At 38.3% G+C, this 22,193-nt stretch overlaps 2 protein-coding genes across 7 annotated transcripts in view; one reads left to right on the plus strand and one right to left on the minus strand.

Annotated features, from left to right (window-relative positions):
• Positions 1 to 15,193, minus strand: part of LOC101847179 (ATP-binding cassette sub-family C member 9) — a 54,583-nt gene extending 39,390 nt beyond the window's left edge. For 3 of the 6 annotated variants that reach the window (XM_035968556.1, XM_035968555.1, XM_035968551.1), the window contains exons 1-14: positions 14,820 to 15,193; positions 11,882 to 12,542; positions 10,916 to 11,095; positions 9,730 to 9,786; positions 9,125 to 9,361; positions 8,609 to 8,761; positions 7,250 to 7,405; positions 5,566 to 5,700; positions 4,898 to 5,060; positions 4,152 to 4,192; positions 3,231 to 3,329; positions 1,797 to 1,961; positions 760 to 943; positions 66 to 251 (exon numbers count right to left, since the gene is read on the minus strand). In XM_035968556.1, the coding sequence (XP_035824449.1) occupies positions 66 to 251; positions 760 to 943; positions 1,797 to 1,961; positions 3,231 to 3,329; positions 4,152 to 4,192; positions 4,898 to 5,060; positions 5,566 to 5,700; positions 7,250 to 7,405; positions 8,609 to 8,761; positions 9,125 to 9,361; positions 9,730 to 9,786; positions 10,916 to 11,095; positions 11,882 to 12,451 (2,326 nt within the window). In that variant the 5' untranslated portion in view covers positions 12,452 to 12,542; positions 14,820 to 15,193. The other 3 variants (XM_035968553.1, XM_035968554.1, XM_035968552.1) reach the window with 3 other exon arrangements.
• A 13-nt stretch (positions 15,194 to 15,206) lies between these two features.
• LOC101847413 (transcription elongation factor SPT4-A) overlaps positions 15,207 to 22,193 on the plus strand; it is an 11,111-nt gene continuing 4,124 nt past the window's right edge. Inside the window, exons 1-3 of the mRNA XM_005093652.3 lie at positions 15,207 to 15,581; positions 21,056 to 21,162; positions 22,032 to 22,087. Coding sequence (XP_005093709.1) covers positions 15,513 to 15,581; positions 21,056 to 21,162; positions 22,032 to 22,087 — 232 coding nt within the window. The 5' untranslated portion in view covers positions 15,207 to 15,512. The remainder of the gene's footprint in view (positions 15,582 to 21,055; positions 21,163 to 22,031; positions 22,088 to 22,193) is intronic.

A 22,193-nucleotide genomic window follows, 5' to 3' on the forward strand; every position in this document is an offset into this window, starting at 1 on the left:
GCTCTTGAGCATGGATATGCCCTAAATACATAAATGCAATTATTTGTAATAATTATTATAATTACCTTTGTACTCACCCGTGAACTCGGACACAGCCAAGGCCGGGGCACTAGACTTCCTGAGGAGAGCGTTGGAGGGTTTGACGTCAAGCAGCTCGGAGCTGGTCGCGTTCCGAGACAGACCCATACGCTTGGGCTCCAGGAGACTAGAACCGCTGGCACTGCCCAGGCTGGTGCTCATTATCACTGTCTCTGAAGTGAAAGAAAAGACAAGGACACTTTACTCATCTGTGCTGTATGTTCTTAAAAGTATAATCATGCGTGGAAAATGTGAGTCGCTGACAGAGAGGAAAGAGGTAAAGGACCTGTTTTATTTTGTTTTAGTAAGCGTGTTAAGGCACTTGCAACACAATTAGATCATAGTGCTGAAGATTACAGGTGTTAAAAGAGAGTAACAGATATGGAAAACGAAGGAACAGAGATCAGGACGATAGATGTTTGATATGAAAGAAGGAGCAAACAACACCAGAGCACCCATCAACAACCCACAAAGGATCTGTGGCACATTACCCAACAAAAGATGACAAGAGGCTGGAGTACATAGGCCTCAGCATTTCATAACTTGGTGTTAAGTGAGTCTGCTCTTACAGCTTTTTGATAATGATTATTACTTTCATAAGTTTTCCTATAATCTTGGTTGTTATGGGTGTCTCTGAAAACGAAAGAGTAAGCCTGACAATAGTAGTCCATGCACCAATACCTCCTTTATTTTTAGCTGGGAGATCTGTGCTGTTTTGTCTTGACTGAGTGGGCGAAGAAGGCATTTTGGCACTGGCGTTTGAGCAAATACTGCTACGACACGATCGGTTCTCTAGCGGAAGAAGTTCCATCTGTGCAGTTTGGCTCTTTCCGTCTGTGCTGATTACAGAGTCCAGTTTGTCAACCTGTAAAACAACTCTTCTTTATGACAATGCTATCTACAATACAAGACCTCCTACATTTTACCATTGATAGTACTCCTTTCAGAGTAGATATCAACATTTCTCCCTGAGTTGTATCTGCCTAGCCTCCATGTTTAAAAAAAAGTATCTTTCATTTAAAAGAAAAAACCTGACAGCACCCACACCCTGATTTTCAAAATAAAATTGGCAAAAAGTGAATGCTACATTGCCAGTCAGTTGCTGGATTACCCAGGCATTGACATGAGAAATCTAGGAATGGAGAACTGAGGTTTGTGGCTATAGGCCCTTCTGAACAAGCAACAAGTAAGTCAGCAGCTGGAATGCATCTAGCAAGAAAAGCAACAGACAAAATTGTTAGAGGGACAGCGGTAAAGGCTTGTAAGGTGTCCAATTTTCGCTACTTTAAATCTCCTACATTTAAATAAAAGATTATCTATTCTTCATTAGTTCTATAGATTTTTTCAAAGTCTCTGCCAAACTGATGAATCAAGCAGTTTCTTTTCTCAAATGGAACCATATGCATCTGCTTGCCATGAGCAATAGTTATTCACTAAGCTATTAACAAAGAAGAATATTTACCTGCAATAAACACAACTATAAGTGGTACCAGTTGACGAGTGGGCTCTACAAGTTCTTTACAATCTATTATATGAAGACTATGTCATGCAAAGATAACCTTCACATCATCTCCATTATTGTAACTGATAACCTTCGCATCATCTCCATTGACCTTTGCATCATTTCCATCGACCTTTGCATCATCTCCATTACTGTAACTGATAACTTTCGCATCATCTCCATACTGTAACGACGAAAGAAAATTTTTTAAACTAACCGTCGCATGGCCAGAAGGAGCTGAATCAAAACCAACGCTGCACGACTTGGATAAACTTGGCAAGGATTCGTGAGGTCGATTGATTTCTTCAGACATGAGGAAGGGGAGCAAGCGTCCACAGCTCACCTGAGCATTGGCAATGGACGCAGATAACAGAGACATGATCTGGAACAAAGACAGAGACATTCGGTTAGAAAGAGTGGAAACACTTTGTTATTACAAGCAGAGGGTCCTACAAGCCCACACCCATTTGAGCATTTCCATGTCCTATCATATTTCTAGAATTCTGGGCCGCTCTTTTTTTTAAAACACTCCTTTGAACAGTTATTGTAAAAATAAAAAATTTCTCCATGCGACATTTGTGAAGAGAAGAAACCCAGTCGTATCAGATATCTAAGCCAATTTAGATTTGTCATAGCATGTGACTCTTCATCCTTTTCTCCACATATTTGAGCCACAGTAATTGTTGTAATAAAACAATTCTTTTTATCATAAAGACAGTAATAAATAATAATACCAATAACTAATTCAAATAGCATTAATAATAGTAACAACAACAAAAACAAATAACATTTTTACCACCATCATCAGTATTATTCACAACCATCACCAATAACAATATTTTAAGAATAACAAAATAACAACAATGATATTAGTAATACAAATTTTTCACTTTTTCAAGTCTCCTAAGATATCAGTGTCACATAAATCAAATATACAAAACCAAAAGACACAAAAGTTTAGTATTAGCAAAGATAGTACATAACAAGATGGTCCACTCAGCCAAAAAAGTGTTCGCCGAAAGTCCGCTCTTTACTTCAGATGGCGCTGCTTCTGTTTTGAAGCTCTCTTTCGTTTCTCCAGAAGAAGAATAGGAAGAGCACCTCCTTGCGTGTGCAGATCGACTGCTGTTCATCAGCTGTTAGGGTTCGTTCAGTGCGGAGTTTTAGGTTTTTTTTTTGTTTGAATAACCTCTCACCCCTCATTCTACAGTCAAATTAAACGAAGAAAACAGTCGCCCCTTCCTCCGGAAGAGGTTTTTTGTCAGCGTAACCATTTTAAAAAAGCGTTCTTCAGAAATTGTAATTCTTATTTATTCAAAAACCTGTTCGTTTCACTTTAACTTTTTTCACACAAGTAGGGTAACTCTGTTCGCAAAAGGTGCGCATTTGCGAAGAGGGCACCACCGAATTTTGAGGACACTTTTTTAATTGATTCAAAGAGAGGAGTGGACCCTCTTGTTATGTAGACTCTTGTAACACAATTAGGAGATATAAGTGCAAAAGACTAGGGTTTTACAAGAGAGTAATAAACACACACAAAAAAAGAAGGAGAGATAAGGGTGATAGATGTTTGATAGGAAACTAAGAGCAAACCACAGTACATCAGAGCACCCACCAACAACCCACAAAGACACAAGAGAGGAACACAGACCTGTAGTGGACCTTGCAGGAGATTGAAGATGGCCAGGACAGACATTGTGGCTCCAGCGGTCAGTGGCTTGTCCTCCAGCATCGGGTACAACATGAACGTCTGCAACAACAACGACAACAACAACAACATCAGAACTGGGCGAGCCTCCTCTTTCTAAATTATGGTAGCAACTGACTGAAAGACGTTCATCTCAAAGTGAAATTGGTTTTTACCTACAGAACCATTTTATCTATTTAGAGTAGAACCATCCCTTGCTTAACACACAGCCAAATGCCGTTTTCCAAGGTACTCAAGAAGAAATTGGTTAAAAAAAGACAAAACTGGTACCTGATGTCAAAGATTGTACATAACAAGATGGTTCACTCAGCCAAAAAAGTGTCCACGCAGGTCCGCGCATTGCTGCAGATGGCCTTACAGCCTTTGTTTTGAAGCTCTCTTTCGTTTATCAAGAAGAAAAATAGGAACAGCACAGGTTGTTAGTTTCACTTTTATTGTTTTTCACACAAATATGGTAACTGTTCGCAAAGTCCACGCTTTTACGAAGAGGGCGCCACTGAATTTTTATGACACTTTTTTAATTGGCTCAAAGAGAGGAGTGAACTATCTTGTTATACACTATCTTTGCTGACGTATGAGTTTTTATTGTGGGATAAGACAACTATCTCCTCTGTTTTCTTCACACGTTTTCATCCTCCTTGATCATTTGATCATACCCTGAATCCACAAAGCTTCTCGCAAAACCACATGCTGTACTATCAGTTCTTATCACATCATGCACTTTAAAAAAATTATATCCTGATTCAGTAAAGCTATAGGAAAAAACTATAAGCTACGCATTCCACTCTTACCATTTCAAACATCTGGGAAAAAAATAGAAAGTGAACTTGAGGAACATAGAGGCTTCAGAAAAAGATCACTTACCAGCAGAGTGCCAATGACTGGAGCACAAATACCAATAAAACCTGCACAAAGAGATTAAGGAAAAAGTTAGTACAGTATTTATGTTTCATTATAGGATTTGTCTTACTTTTGTCCATTTCCTGTTTATGAATAAACCTCTATTAAAAGTTTTGGTCAAGCACTATCGAAAAGAGAAGAAAAAAAATGTGTAAAAAGACGAACCTAAATATCCACTTCATCCCGATAAGATGCAAGGGCACACAATACAACCTAAAAACAGAGCACAAAAGTTAGGTGACCAACAAGGATCTCAATGAACTGAACTGACAATTCTGATGGACTTTAGAGTGTGCTGTGTTGTCATCTGCTTGATATTTTTTTGTTTGCGTAAAATGGTTATTCTGGGCAGGGACAAAAATGGACAGACAACGGATGGAAAGAAAAGATGTAAGACCTAGTTGTGGCACTCTCTAGCTACCTGTATGTGATATGCACAGAGACAAAAAGAAAATTTACAGTACATCAGGCTTCTCTGCACCCTCTTTTTTTCACATTTCTCAATTTCTTGTTCTGAAAATATTTTGAATTCGCGATTCGAGTCCTCAAATGTCATGTGTTCAAATTACAATAGCACCACTTTAACGATTTTGCAAATGACTCTAATTCACAAATTTGTTTTTAAATTATGAAAATTTCTAATTCAAGCAGTGTGAAAAAAGAAAATCTGTCTACAGTATTTAGTAGTGAAACATCTGAATGCAATTTACCCATCAAAGCCTTGAACACTGTGTGAGGCAAGAGGTAGGACATCTCAGCAGACCGGGAAAGCCCCACAGATTGGATAAAGCCAGGCTCCCAGGCTAGCAGCTTGATCACTTTCATGCCCTGAACCACTTCATTCACTTTCTTCACTCTGCTATCCGAATGCAGCTACAAAAGAAAATAAAGAAGTATTTTCTTTAAAAACATTGCATACAAAGACTTTGTCCACATCATACACGAATGCTACAAGGGTATGTATATCTTAAAACCTCACATACACTAGATGATAACATGACATCAACCATTTCATAAACTAATGTCATAAGGGGAAGTATTTTATTTAAAAACAACATGTATTACCAATTTGCCCATTTCACAAATGGATACATCAAGGGGATTTGTATTTGAGAACAAGACATATACACTGATCACAAGCAAGATATCATTTCTTTTAAAAACTGATGCTATACGGGGAAGATTTTTATTACTATATCGAATAAATACACTGATTATAGAAAATCAAACATTTCAGAAATGCAATAAATAACACACTATGTAAGCTACCATTCGAAAGAGTAGTACGTTTTTATGTTTAAAATAGCAAAGCTTTTTAGAAAGGATTGAACGTCTTGTTTTATGACAAGGGCTCTCCAAAGAACGATTAAACACTTACCATGACTTTCTTCTGCATCCGTGACATACACACACCGAGCAGGTACATGAGGGGCGCAGCACATATCACAAAGAGCCCTCCAATGACAGCAGCCAGACCCAGTTTGTAGTACATGAGAAGCAGAGACAGGCTCACCTGGGAGAAGACACAACACAAAAAAAAAATTTCACAAAAGGTGTCAAGTAAAGAACAATACAAATCAATAGAAAAACATATAGAAATCAGAAAAAGAAAACGGAAGCGAACTGGACACACCTTGAGAAAAAAAATGACCCAAAACTATTACCCATCAGTCCTTATGACATCAGTCAAATAAAAAACCATCTAAGTCATTCACAAACTACATTTTTCTAAAAGCAAATCAAGTTAAGAACAAGCTTGATCCTTCATAAATACATGAAAAATATCTTAAATCTTGGTAAAATTCAAATGGCTCAATCTCTTCTTCACTTGATGCATCAAAGGTTAAATGAAAAAGTATGCATTGTACATTGCAATATGGGGGGCTGGATGGTATCCCGAGAAGAGAAGAGCTCATATCTCTCCTGTACGGGCTTTTTTAAAACATTGTCTGGATTGGAGCTATACTGAGTATCACATCATGAGATCTTGGTGTAACCTCTGAAATATGTTGCCATGTGCCATGGTGCCATGGAAGCCTAAATTTCCCATGGGGGCTCTTGTGGCCTAGAGGTTAAGGTGTTTGCCTCTCATTCAAAGGTCCCGGGCTCGAATCCGAGTAGCAACCAAAATATTTTCTTCTCTAAAATGTTCTCCTTTCACCTCCTTTCCTGCTCTCAAGAAATGTTCTGTCGTCTGCTTTCGTCTCCACTTTCTACCCCCACCCCCTCACCTCCTTTGCCCCCTCCTCTGGGTTCCTGACTCTTTCTGCAGCCTTTCTACTGCTACTACTAGGCTCCTTACAGCTGTCTTTCAGCCACACCCCTAATTTTCTGGTAGGAAAGATCTACATTAAGACTTCATGGACAAGGACAAAAAATCTCGGAGGTCCCATGTGCAAGTTGTGCATGTTAAAGATCCCTTGGCGGTCTAACCGCCACCAGGAAAAAATTCAAACTTTCCTACCAACTGAAAATGTTTAATGTGTCCCGTGCGCTCATATGACCTAGGCAAGTTGCGAGCGCCGTAAAACACTTACCCCCCCAAAAAAAAAAATTCCAAATGTGGATAAATAAAAGTTAGTATTTTCTTTTTCTTTTCAAAGCACTTGCATTCCGACTGGTATAGTTCTGTTGCACTTTTAAATAATTCTACATCCCATACTCACCAAAAGCCAAAAGCCAAAAGCCTCTACATTTCATAGAAGATTACGTAAAACACAATTGCGACAAATGCAGATGGCAAAGCTACACTATAGGAAGACTACAAAGGAAAAACAACAGGTACACATTTTCTCACCTTGAGTTATATCCCCTGGAGGGGTTTCAAGACGCTACAATTTTACAGGGACAAAAACGGGATAATCCATTTCAAAATGAACAACTGAAATTTTTAAGCCTTCTATGAGATACAAATTTCCAAACTTTAAAACCAAAGATTTCTCAAAATCACCCAAATGTAACCTTTTTGATTTTGTTTGTTTGTTTGTTGTTTTTTAACATCAGTCTTCAGATATTTAACTGTAATGCTTTACCAGAGACTATAAAGAACTGCTTCTGCTTACCTGTATTGGCAGTGCCCAGATGTAGTGGACAAAGAAAAAAAAGAACATGAGGAAGGTGGAGTCGATGGACATGTGGTTCATGATCTGTCCCAGAGTGGACTGGCCATTACTCAGGACCAGAGTGGAGAGCTTGAGAGCCTTGCTGTACACCATGGCCTGTAAAAGCAGAGAGAGAGAGAGAAAGAGAAAATAAAATTACAATTGTAAATCTTTTACACCAAATTGTAACAACAGGCAAGTTTGATGGAAAGAGAGGCAGAGGCAGACAGAGGGAAAAGATACTGGACAAGATGACAATATGGCTAGGAGCACCAACAACAACAGACACAATTTCTGCAACGCAAGACAGAGTGAAGTGGAGGTCCATGATCACCCACGCCAGTCGGCAAGGCACCGGATGATAATGATGACAAAATTTTAATCATTTAAAAGGCAGGCTATTTCAAACCTGCCAATCGTGATGAACCCAGTTTGAGAGGAATATAACATCCCTGCAGAAAGATGGAGAAACCAGATAAAAATTCTCCCCAGACAGAAATCCAACTCATGTCTTCTGTATGCAACTGCAAAGTACTTTACTGCTACACCACAGATGCCTGTAGAGAGGGAGAGGAGAATACACTGTGAACATTTCAACATTGACTCATTCCCCACTGCCAAGCGCATTTTTCTACTTGCACGACCGATGCTTTAGTTCCAAATTTGTTGACTACAATAACAATCCTCACTTCAGACCATCATAAATCATACTTTTACGTTCTCTGTTTCCAACGCCAGTTTCTAAATCCATGCACATATAAAGTTCTCAAGAGCTCCGCTTATTATGAGTTCACTTGGTAAAAGAAACACGGGAAAAAGTAAGGTCCAGATAAATATCCTATTTCAAAAAATGTAAACACTACCAATTACGGCGCTCGCAACTGCATAAGTTCATATGAGCACCAGAAGATTAGAGGCGTTACAAGAGAGTAACAAACATAAAAAAGAAGGGGAAATAAAGACGATAGATGTTTGATAGGAAAGAAGGAGCAAACCACATCAGAGCACCCGCCAACCACCCACTCACAGTACTTGCAACACAAATAGGTCATATAAGTGCTAAAGAATAGAGTTGTCACAAGACAGTAAACATACAAAGAAAAAAGAGGACAGATAAGGATAACATATGTTTGACAGGAAAGAAGGATTAAACCACACCAGAACCCCTGCAAACCATCCACAAGGATTGCTTCAACTTCTCATGTTCTGTACAAAGCTAACAGAGACACAATATACATACGACAGAAAAACGGATGCACAAACTACTAACAGAGCTTGGATGTTATAAGACAAATGACAGACGCGCAAGCTCCAACCTACCTGCACAGCGGTACGAACACGGATCCCTTCTCGTATAACAATGAAATGGTGATTCTGCAGGAGTGTTTGCTGCAGTAAGGAAGCCAGGAACAAGACAACAGACAAGACGTAACCATTCCAGAAAAACTGCTGCACTGTGACATAGGTATACACCTGAAGAAGAGAAATACACACATTAGAACAACGGCCAGTATCAGAAAAAGTTGCAGACTATTCTAAAATAAAGGGCAATATACAGTACAAAAAAGGGGAAAAAATATTATAAGTACATGTAAAAGCAGAATATATTGCAACAGACAAGAAAATAATCACTGAAGTTGAAAAACAAATCCAATCAATTTCAGACATTTTGATTTCTTTATTTATCCGCAAAATCAGCACCTCTGTTTAGTAGGCTTCTTTCTTGACCACGAGTCTACTCATCAGTCAAAATTACAAATGACCAAAGAAGGATAACCAAACAACAGCAGTCACTTATTAGCAAAATCTGTGAAAGAATCAAGAAATACATCAAACCTTTGATTTCGTCGAATTTGAAACAGTAGTTGCCACAACTACATCTGGGACAGGACTAGACTTTTGCTCCTCCATTTCATAAGCATAGTCAACAATCTGTTCGATGAGGAGGGGGCCAACAAAGGCCAGACAATCTCCAATGAGGCGAAACAGTCCAGAGAGTATTAGCATAGGCCAAGCTGCCCTCAGAAAGCTGAACATCAAAGATGGATTTTTATTTCGTTGTCTTGACTTGAACTGTGTTGAACAGAACACAAGGAAAACGTTTAATAAAAATCTTTTATCAAAATTTTGTATCAAATCCCCATTTTACCTTTAAGATAAAAAGAACTTAATGGTTTTAAAATGTAAAATGAAATAAAAGCATTAAAATAGAACATAACTTATATAAAACAGAAAGGAGGAATTAAATATCATTTCTTATTTGAGACAAGTGCATAGAAAAACAATATAAAATTAAAACAGGAATAAAAGTAATAACACGGTAAATAAAGAGATCTAATCAACAGCTAAGAAATGAGAGCTGCAACCTTTAAAAACAAAAGATCATCAATCACACTGATTACTATTCATCATACGATCCAGTCAAAACTTTAAAGGCATACCTTTTCTTCTTCGAATATCATTTGCAGTTTCTTATACATTCGTGTAGACCTTTCACTCTGGAAAAAAATTAAAAGTTCAATGAAAAACATCAGACTTCATCAATACAAAAACATATAGTGAACACATGTAGCATTTTCTAGCTCAGTGGACCTTCCGAAGCATGCACTCTGGTTAGATACTAAGCTACAAAGGTAGACTTTTTCTCAGTCATGAGACTTACGACAGTTCCCATAAAATCCGGGGCAACAATATAACACTCACAACTGACATACCTTCTGAGCAATATGGAGACGTAAATTTGAACTTTTACTGTCATAAGTTGACATTCATATGCTTGCCAGTAACAATCGGATAACTCTATATATATGAGGTACTGAGACAAAAAGATATGTCATAACCACAAACATCACCTTAACAGCACACACCGCACTTGGACATGGCTATAGTACCACATTTTTAAATGTCACTCCACAGGGGAAAAAAGGTCAATTGTCACCTCATCTGACATCAATATTAACATTTTATAAAATTTTGCATTGCAATACCAAGATGCTTGTTGTTCAAACAGTCATGTAGTTACAAGAAGCTATTAAAATAAAACAGACTTAGGGGAAGTCAAACAGAGAAAATGAGAGACTGCCTGTTGTTTTTCTTTACTTCAATTATTTTTATGTCTCCATCAACAAAATTTATGTAATTCAAAAGCTATGCTTTTTTTTTACCCTACCTGTCTGGGCCAATTCAATGTGCATGAGACATACCCAAGAAAAAGGGCGGACTCAATCAAATATCTTCTGCACACGCGAATGACAGAGTCTTTCATTTTGTGCTTGATAATAACTTTTTTACTATTCCAGTACAGACATCAGTGTGGACACACCTTCACCTTCATGCAAGCCATACCTGTCTTCGAATCACACTCCAATATAATGAAATGTATAATCTATGCGGTCAGAATAAAGGTCAATGAAAGTCTCATTTACTGCTAGCAACTTCATTCTCTACTCTTTCTCCAAGAAAAGTTTACAGATGACATGATAGTCTGTAGTGCAGTCTGACACAGTGTAATCAACTAAAAGCTAAGAATCAAGACAAAGAAAACCACATAGAGACCCGACATCAAAGAGTTAAAATCATTCCGAAAGAAGAAGTTCAATGCCAAATCTCTCCCACACATGTACTCACCTGAGGTAGTTTGCCCAAATCTTTCAGGGTTAATGGATTTTTGAACCCCTTAATGAGCAGATCTGTGATCCACCAGTACACAGCCTGAGACATGAAGTTCACATATGACTGAAGGTACTTTGTGTTTTCCAAGTCTGACGGTGGTCTCATTCTTCGCGGCTTTTTAAAGAACGAGTATCGCTGTAGAAGATAAAATTAATATTTTCATGAATAAATAGTGATCAAATAATTATTTTTGAAGTGCATAAAAAGAATTAATAGACTTCTAAGGGATAAGTAGCGAAGAATCCTTAAAGACCGGACAAGTAAAGATGGGTCCATTATCTCAAAATCAAAGGAAAACGAAAATTTCAGAGAGCAAATGATTGCAGACAATTTGAGGCAACGAAGAGCTCAACTAATTTCAAGATTATAATGCACCTCAATGCAACACAAAGAGTCAATACCATTTGCAAATGGTTCTGAATTCAATTGTTTTAGAACTTCTCAACCTAAGTAAACACACTTGTTTCTATTTTAAAACTTAAAACAAAACAGGAAATTGTTGACAGTAATATTTGACTTTTTTATAATATAATTTATGAGTAAAGATGTACAAGAGGACGGATAAAGTTAGTAAAGTAAGTAAAAGTAAGACCATAAAATTAAAACATAAGTATAGTCGGAGCAGCTATCGAAGACAGAAACCCATTGTCGATGAGAAAAGTGGCCATCTTAGACAGATGGCTGTCTTACACAATGTCATTTTACTATTTAAAATCCAAGAGAGGAAATTATGGAAAGTGTCTATTATAGCACGTTTAACTGTTTTTTTAATGCAATACCTGAAGATTATAAAAATCACACAAATTTTCAGCGAGAAGTGTTTAAGTTTTACAAAAAAATTATACGCACCATTTAATTTCTGTCAAGCCATTTTTATAATATTTTTTAAAAAATATTAATAGAACATTTACAGTGACTCACCTGGATTCGTAAAACATTTAATTCAATCACCAACAACAGCGAATAAAATAAAATGTCAATGAGGGCCAGCCACACCTTGAGGTGATTTACTGTCAAGTCATTTCGATAAATCGACAAAGCCTTCAAGCCTTTCAGCACAACAGCCATTGGCCAGTAGATGAGTAAAACCAACAGGAACTTAGGTGAATTCCACTGCTCCACATTGTGGTAGAATATGATGCTGAGTAAAGCACCTAAAAATGAGACACACGCTGGGACAAAAGCATGATAGTTTGTGGAGTCTGTGTCGTTGAGGTCACTGATAAAACCCTCTGCAATCTCTACAATAATTGTTGTGATGAGGGCAAGGGTGAAAATCCAGCGAGCATTGTGCCACTGGAAGTGGACCCAGGTCTTCACTTTGAGCTTCCCAATGACAGAGTGGTTCCAAACGGTGAGAATAAAGATGCACACAAGAGCAAGGAGAGCATGTGGGATAATGTTCAAGACATCGACGAAACACTCATTTTGAATGACGCCTTCCTTGACACTCATAGCATTTGACTCAGAACCACAGAAGCCTCCCCCCATTGTGACAGGCTAGAAGGAGATTCAGGCTCTTATTGAAAGTCAGTGTTTTCAGCCAGTGATGACAACTCTCTCATTCTTCCTTCAGCAAGATCTGAAAAAGAGGACAAGTGACAGAGAGTTATAATGCAAATAAAGCACGAGAATGCATAATCTCCATTTAAAGAAATAGGTAACAGTAGCAATGCCTATTCAACCCAATACAATATCAACCTTTCTTGCAAATTATTAGACATACCTACCTCTATTAATTCTTAAAGTTCTATAGAATTTGAAGTTCGAGTTTATCTAGACTGTGTCTGAATAATGAGGAAAACACTTTCGAGCAACTCTTGTTGTACTCTTAAGGGTTCCGTAACCAGTGACCACCCTAACAAACACAATAAAAAAGAGACCAAACCCTACCCTCTATTCTACTACATCTCATAGTGGTCGCTCGTTACGGAAGTCTTCACCTTTCAGGAATTCCAACACGACTACTTATATATATATATTTATATATAGCCTAATATTCAACGGGAACTCGGATTCAACAAGAGGAGATAGATTCCCCGTTTTTTCTTCTTCTTTAAAATCAATAAAATAAACCCGCATTCAATGAGCACTTAAACCAGCGAGCTTGGATTCAATGAGATCGCTTCCAGGGTGAACAGCCCCCTGCAGACGTGGCTTAGCTCATTTTTCTCCCAGAACGAACTTTTTCTATTCCCTGAAACCACCCATTGCACCTGAATCGTGAACTATTATTCACTTAGCCGATTGCATGCGACCAATTTTTGCCTTTTTTCATACCAACACATGCGCTGTTGGCACGTGCACATCTACTCTGGCATGTGTTCGGGTCGCATCGACCTGCATCACAGATACAAACGCGTCACAGTCTTTATTTCCCCTCGGCAACTGATCAACATTATTACAATGATAAAAGCTGGTCTTGTCGAAGATCTACATAATTAATTGTGCGCTGGTCTATGGAATCAAAAGTTGCCGTGTATGCTAGGCTCTACACAGCAACACAACTTTTTTGCAAACAATCGAGATGACACAGGCGAGCATTAGAACGAATCGTTCTTTTTTTTTTAACAGCTCATAATATGCAGGTATTTCAGGCGCTAGCGTCTACTTGTTACTTTTCTTTACACATTTCTTGCTCAGTGCCTGTAATTATCAACACAAAGCCTCATGTTTGCCATAACTAACACTCGGATTCAACGAGATTTTCGGTCAGGCCCGGCCACCTCCTAGAATCTGAGTTCCACTATATAACAAGTCTCACAAAAAAAAAACCCCGTAAAAAAAGCCTGCTTGATTTGTTTCCATTATAACCACAGAGTTACCGTGATTTGCTTATTCTTTACATTTCTCTTACAAAGAAGACTGTTGTTTACACATGAAGCTGCAGCGAGCACCTAGCACACCTCTCGATTTGCCCAAATATAGTTGACGTATTTCCGCCTACTATTTTTGTCATCTTCCGGGGTTTCTCCCAAGATTCATGGGTTTCCCTTGCCAGTAACTGTTGAATAGATCTCAGCGTGTTCGAGGGTTTTTTTTGGAAATACTTTATGTTATCTTTTAAAAACAATCTCAGCAATTCTCATTCCATAAATTTACCTTCTCCTTAATGTTGTACATATCCACAAACACACACACGCGCACACACAGTCGGCAATGAAACCTAGCCACACGGCCCATCACGCCAACTGGCGAGGGAAGCCGCGGAAGACTAACAAAAGTAGATGACGCAAATACTTTATCTATGACGACTTTGGGCCAAATCTAGATCTAGGTGCTTGCTGCAGCTAAGTTCATGTGTTGTTTATTCAATCTTCCATTGAAATTGAATGTCCAGTATACACAACACAGACAACAGCAGATTACGCCTTTTGAACTTTTGTTGACTCCTAGTTCCAGTCAATTAATCTAGGCCTAGATCTTGATCTAGAAATAGAGGTCTAAGTTAAAAGTCTAGATCTACACTCCTCTGCAAATTTTATCAGTCATGGAGTTTGTGTTGTAGTTGTGGGAATCCTATTTTCATACAAATACAAAAGTTTATACATTTTTAAAAAACACCCAAAAAACAACAACCAATAGAGACTAGACATGTCATTAAGGTCTGGCTTGACACTTTTTGACCATGGAGCATTTTAAAAAAGTAATTCTACCGGAGTTCGCATTTTCTGATTCTTGCAGGGTGTTGTTGTTGTTGGTTCGGGGAGCAGTCTTCAGTCTAGCAGACACTACTCCAGGCAAAGGGCAGCAGAACACGGAAATTGTTGCGTCAGAGTTCAAGAATTTCATGACTCTGAAGACTTACTTTTAACAAGGACCTGACCCAAACATTGCAGGTATGTTATATTTTACTAACCATAAAGGGGTGAGATGTAACTAACCGAATATATCACATTCTGAAACATTTAGATCCCAGTAAAAGATTGAATTATCTCTTAGCGAAATCAATTAAAACTAGTAAAATTGCCAACAGGGGAGCTAATAGATCTAGAAATCTAGTTAAAATCCCTCACGTCCAGCCAAGGCTATGACTTCGGTACTCTCAATGCTATCTTTCATCTTTCATGACAAAATTCCACTCTCATACATTCAATTTTGATTCTTTTATAAAACTACATTCTAAACAAAAAGTGCTGTAAAGTACTATTTTGTTCAGGAAACTCTCAGTAGGCCCAGTATAAAAAAACCCACAGCATAGGCCTAGGCTAGATTCTTGCAGGTGATTTTTCGTATGTGGATTGATTTCAAATCAAAGGAAGTCGACTCGAGGAAAACGAAACGAAATCCGAAAATAACAAAGCGAGATCTTGATCTGGTCTAGTCTAGGCCTAAGGCCTAAGGTTGCCTGTAAAGCAGAAAGTACCGTAACGACAGTATAATTCAAATCCTCTGTATATTTTAGAGCTTGATTTTAGTAGAATAGGCTGTGAATCTGTGTGTCACTTCGGTATTCTGTTCCAGACAGTCAAAGTCAAGCTCAGCCTAGCCAACAAGCGAAGTCTCTGGACATAGACGTCATAGAGGCTCTACCATCACCATTATAATCATCATGTCACTGGAAACTGTACCAAAAGACCTCCGGAATTTGCGTGCTTGTTTGTTGTGTTCACTTGTAAAGGTATTTTAATTTATTTTTTAAAACATTATTAATGCTTTTCCAACATCAGATTTAGCCTAGAGGAACAAAACTAAAAAGTCTCTCGGAAGAAGTTTCACCAAACGAAAACTTTGTTTCTGGGAGTAGGCAAACATGACAGGGTCAGACATGCCGGTGCCTTTTCGGTAGTTCCCACCCCCCTTATTTGACCTACATCTAGATCTAGATCTATACGTTTGATTCGCGGTGAGCTAAGATATCAAACCTTAAAACATTAAAGGCCACCTCTATTCTCACCCGGCCCGGAGTGAGAATAGTGCAGGCGAGTCTTGTGGCTATTCTCACCCGGTGCGCGTTCACCAAATTTTGCGTTCACCCTAAACCACAGAATTCTACACTGTGAGGAAAAATTGTAGAATTCTGTGCCGTGAACAAACGTTCCATTACAACTGTAGCCTACTAAAAGCGTACAATTTTGTCTGTGGGCAGTGGAGAGAAAGAGAGAGAGGAGTAGCGCGAGAATTTCCGGGCAAAACAAAATGGCAACCCGCGTAGTTCGATCGATTCGAAAAGTTAAATAGCCGTAGCATCTTTGTATTTGTAGACAACCAAATTAATTTACTTTTGTGTTTTAACATCATTTTTTAACTTTGTTTTGGTCAATTTGATCGTCCACACCGATAGACAGTATTCAGAAAGAGACAGAGAGAGAAAGAAGAGGGGAGGAGTTGATCTTGCGAGAACTTCCGGGCGGGTGAGAATAGCCACTTTCAACATTAAATTATGGTAAAATTCAAACCCCCCTTCCTATTTTTATTGGAAGTGGCTATTCTCACCCGCCCGGAAGTTCTCGCAAGATCTACTCCTCCCCTCTTCTCTCTCTCTCTCTCTATCTCTTTCTGAATACTGCCTATCGGTGTGGACGATCAAATTGACCAAAACAAAGTTAAAAAATGATGTTACAACACAAAAGTAAATTAATTTGGTTGTCTACAAATATGCTACAGCTATTTAACTTTTCGAATCGAGCCGAACTACGCGGGTCGCCATTTTGTTTTGCCCGGAAGTTCTCGGGCTACTCCTCTCTCTCTCTCTTTCTCTCTCTCTCTCTTTCCACTACCCACAGACAAAATTGTACGCTTTTAGTAGGCTACAGTTGTAATGGAACGTTTGTTCACGGCACAGAATTCTACAATTTTTCTGTTATCACAGTGTAGAATTCTGTGGTTTAGGGTGAACGCAAAATTTGTTGGCCTAGATCTAGGCTATAACGGTGAACGTGCACCAGGTGAGAATAGCCAAAAGACTCACCTGCACTATTCTCACCCCGGGTGAGAATAGAGGCAGAGGTGGCCATTTTTATTAGGTCAGGGGAATATTGCTGTTGCTGTGCACAGCGCAAAGGCCATTTATTCATGTGAAACCTCACCAGTTGAGAAACTTGTTGGTTATCTTGCGAAACGAAGAATGGGAGTGCCAACAATGAAGGCCGGATTGAATGAGTGGGGAGAGTGTGGCATACACAGACAAGCAGATCGCATCGTGGGATAGGCCAGCCTCGTCTAGATTATCTAGGCCTACCAAACCTCTCACTTCTCCGATACGATATGGAGAGGTCATAGTGCTGTACTGTGATGGACGGAGCGAATGTGTGACGTGGGCGGGGTGTAGTATGTTCCCATTGTGCACAAAAGCAGACGGAACGTACCACAGGGTGTGGTGGGGTGGGGGACAGCACAGCGGGCCAGTCCCTCAGTTAGCCTAGAGAACTTTCTTTCTGGTCGCCGATGCCGAACTGTCAACATTGCTAGCGCTAGAGAGAAGGAAACCTGATTCAACTTTTGATCAAATGAGACTTAAAGGTCATGTTGAACCAAATCATCATCAGGGAAGATTACAAAAAGAAATAAACCGAAAACTAGACTCATAGACTAGGCCTACTTTACTATTTCTCTTGAATTTATTACTACAAGAATCCTGTTATAACGGACATTTGGCACCGGTCCCGTCCCTCTCGTTATAACAGGATTCCACTGTTCTAAGATACAACTGAACAAATAAGCACACCAAACTATATCACTTTTTTAAATTGCCAAAACAACTCTACACAACGCTCATCTTACCAATCTTAACAAAAACGTCAGATTAGACCTAGTTAACATATAATATAGATCTATAAGCCCTTCAAAAATCTCAAACAATCAGAACTAGATACATTTCGTCTCAACACTTACCTGGCAATGAGCTCCTCTTAAATCTCAAACAATCTCGTTGTCAACGAAGAGACATCTTGGCCGAATGTAAACAAACTCGTAGGGACCGCAGAAGGTAAGGATTACCCGTCAGCCTTGCTCTACTGATTGGTTACAACAAGCTTTCTGGTATGTTAATATACATAATTTCGGAATTCCGGTAGTGATGCTTGAAATTGAAACACGGTAAATGCAAATAAAAGCGCGCTGAAATTTCCGTAAAGACGTCGGAAGATTTACCCCCCCCCCATGTGCGATATAAATAATGCACAAAAGAGATAAGCAGCAGCACCATCAGAGCACTGCATCATATATCTCATTGCCGGTATTCCTGGAAAAACATCGCACCAAAGCATCGTGCCATCAAAGATTCTCTGATCTTTGGTGACAGGTGGTCGGCTATGACGTAGTCACGTGATCGGAGGGCATCCCTGTCTGATGTCTCACAAGATGTCCGCCTTGCTTAAAAATAGTTTGCGTCGTTCTACGTTTAGTCGCATTGGCTTACCTTTCTTTAATTCTGACAGCAAACCTAAAAAGTAAAAAGGTTTCATAGATTAAAAGATCTACTCCTAGATCTAGATACAAGGCCTAGATTAGAGATCATAATAGATGGGACATAGGCCTACTTGTTGCAGGCTAATATGCAATTGCATTGGGGCCTTTCTAAGGTCAAAAATAATATTTTGAGATAATAGAGATAAAATAGGTGGAACATAGGCATACTTGTTGGAGGCTAATAATAATATTATGCAATTGCATGGGACATTTCTAAGACAAGCAATATTAATATTTCAACATGATTTTGCATGGGATAATAGAATATTTCCGGACGGTTGGTTAGAACACCCAATCGGACACTTTCTACAGTGTCAGTCTTGTTTTTACCGTCCCAACAGGCTGGTTTTGTATTGTTTTATGATACAACCTGATGAATTTTCCAAAACTGAATCTAAATCATTGGAAAGTGGAAAGATACAGGGCCGTATGTTAGAGTGTGGTGTAGTCTGTAAACTATAGTGTTTGTAATTATGTGCTAGAACTGATTCATCAGTGTCAAACTACATGAGAACATGTTATGTCACAAAAGATAAAATAATAGTATTAACTCATTCGCTACCTATTATTTTCGGCTTGTGGACGAATTTTTTTTCGGGAGAGCGAACGAGATGATGACTAGTAGGCAGTTAAAAGGTCTTTGGGGCCACAAATTCAAATAAATATCAACGTATTATATACCAATATTTTCAGTATGGTTTGTAGAATACATCTGTAATGTTTATTTATGTATTTTTCAACTTTGGTTCCTGTAAGAGACGATTATGCTACACAGTTTTGATTGGATGCGGATAAAATTTGAAAATAAAAAATTTATAATCTTTGGTGAAACTAAAAAAATATGTTGGCACCTAGTCAAATGATACATCAAAATAACCATAAATGAATATAGAACTGGAAAATATTGAAAAGTTTGCAGTTATTTACCTACATTCCATAATATTTGTACATTTAGAACATAACATCCGATATTGAAAAAAAAAAAAAATTATAATCTTGAAAAACGACCACAAACAGAAAAAAACCCGCTCGTATCTTATATGGAATTATTCAGAATTGCATTTGGAATAAACCTATACATGTCTTGAGTGGCAATTTTTATGTAATTTCATCAAAAAGTAGTGATTTTGGGGAGAAAAAAATATTTTGACTATTTAGATCTAGACCTAGATCTAGCACTCAAAAATATTGATTTCTCAATAACAGTGCATTTTGGCAATATGAGTCCAATCGTATCAACATTATAAAAAAGAGTCCTTCACTTCTTTAGTGGGCAAAATAATGATAGATTTTGTTGTTTAAAATTACAAAAACTGGTGTCCGGGCTATAATTTTGGCATCGCGATAAAACAAAGTCGAATAAACTTCGAAATCGCGTTTCAAAACTAAATCTAAACTTCCGGTTTTCAGTAGAAATGCTTGACCCGGAAGTCAACATTATATTATGACCTTTATTTTAACATGGAAATGTGAATTGGAATAGAATCTAAGCTAAAATTGAAGATGGGTTCTTGTGCCGCCGGGGGCGGCTTAGCGTACTGACGGCACTTTAGCCGCGCTGCCCCCCACGCCTCGGCGTAGCGAATGCGTTAAACACAGTCGGTCAGCATACACCTCTCTAAGACTAAGAGACTAAGATGCAAATTTTCCAGATAAATTCATATATTTCTGAAATTGTTATTGTACGGGCTGCCATGTATTCTGTACATATGACATTAGGGGGCTAGTGTTTATTAATTTGTGAGGCAGTGTTGTGAAATCAGGCGCTTGTCAAAATAATCAAAGTGAAGAAACAGGCATTTTTCCACGTGTTTGTGAATTTTTTTTCTAATTTTTTTATTTTTGGCTCAGCATCTTTCATGCCCATTATAGAACATATTTCTTGGGGGATTTTACAGAAAAATGTTGATTGAAGGCTCAAAAAATGTAAATTTTCAGTTTCCACGGACTCTCAAGCCTAACTTATCTTTGGCTGCCATTTTCTCACTAATTTTACCTCTGAAACCAGGTGACCCCCACCTCCTTCATTCACAAATATCTGGACTTGTATTCAAGATAAATGGAAACGTTTTTTCATCCAAAGCAAGGCAAATGAACAAGTTTTAAGATATACAATAACTCTACATGCCTAATAATTGACAAGAGCCTGATTCCACCATGTCGTGACACATTTCCTTGTAGGCCCTACGTGAACTTGTTTCCTATGGTACTTGTAATATATATACATAATATATAATATTATCAGACATTATGATTGACCCACAAGCTCCATTTTTCTGTCTGGAAAGAATGTCTGGCCTCCCTTTTCTGACAATGTTCTGAGAATCCCTTGAGCTTTGCAAACCCCCTCCCCCTCTCTTGCTGATGTACGCCATTGTACACTGAGGCATCCGTTAAGTGCCTAGAAGTAAGTGTATACTGCAAGGTTAAAGTCTTGCTCTCCTGTGCGCTTGCGTCAATTATAAAATTTAATTTATTTCTCATTTTCTCCCCTGTGTTTGGTAAATGGGATCTCGTAAATTATACAGGTCCTTTGACCTGGTTTGGATCAGTCATCTTTTGTACCTTTGATGGCCAAAGTATTTTCAGAAGGAAGAATTTTTCCCTGATACGTTTGGGTTGATTTTAATACTCTTTAGGCTATATTATAAATCATACTATGACTATTCTGTTTTCTATTCTCAGACATTTGAGCAGTTTGAGTTTGATGGATGCGAAAACTGTGATGAGTATCTTCACATGAAGAACAACAGCGATGCTGTCTATGAATGCACAAGTGCAAACTTTGATGGGTATGTCATTTTGTTATAATATTCATCTTTATACTTTATGCAGAAAAAAAAGACAAATTAATCTTTGCTTTTATGTCAGACGTCATCGACTTTCACTGTTATCTTCCCGCTTTTGACTTTTGTTGTTGAGTTTGTTTGGGGTTTTTTTTTTTTGGGGGGGGGAGTTTGTTTGTAGATCTAAGTGTTTTACGCCACTCGCAACTGCATGATGTCATATATAAAATGTGATGATGTTATTACGTAATTTATGTTATTGTGGCCATGCTTTTTTTTCCTAACTTAAGCCTCAAAATGAATATAAGTAGTTCATGCGTATGGATCAAGTTCAAGGCAGTGCTACAATACAGTTTTTAGTCTCTTATGTTAAAACAGATAAAGATCCAAAAATCAAAGCTGTGGCAAATTTTTGTACAAAATGTGCAGTTTAACCCATTATATTGGGAAGGAGCCTTTATTTATTTGTTTTTTTAATGACAATTAACATCAAATACTAAGGAGACATTTGGTTTAGGTGCCCAATTGAGCTTTTGCAGCTCTGTCGTTTTGTGGAAGCTCCGTACAGTTATAAGACAGATAAAACAGCAAAGATACATGTACATGTATTTTCTTTGCCATTTTACCGAAACTTGGTTTCCCAGGTCAGTGTGTTTTGCTACATACACGATGTAGGCCTACTTCATTACCTCAATGACTCTTTGACTAGTTGTGTATAACTTAAAGCTTATTTATTTGTTGTGCCAGCAACTTTCTTTGTACATTGAACTGCTTCATTTCAATACCAGATTTAGTGCTGTACATGTTGTGCTTGCTTTTTCAGTTCTTTGATAGTTGTGGTGAGTTTCACAGATAATATTTCTTTACCTTTTCAGTTTGATAGCTATGATGAGTCCAGAAGACAGCTGGGTTGCTAAATGGCAGAGAGTTGGTGAGCTTTTGCAGATTTTAGTCTCTAGTGTACCCTTGCTCTCTCTCTCTCTCTCTCTCTCTCTCTCTCTCTCTCTCTCTCTCTCTCTCTCTCTCTCTCTCTCTCC

Source organism: Aplysia californica, unplaced genomic scaffold (genome assembly GCF_000002075.1).
Source record: "Aplysia californica isolate F4 #8 unplaced genomic scaffold, AplCal3.0 scaffold00067, whole genome shotgun sequence".
Lineage (NCBI taxonomy): Eukaryota > Metazoa > Mollusca > Gastropoda > Aplysiida > Aplysiidae > Aplysia > Aplysia californica.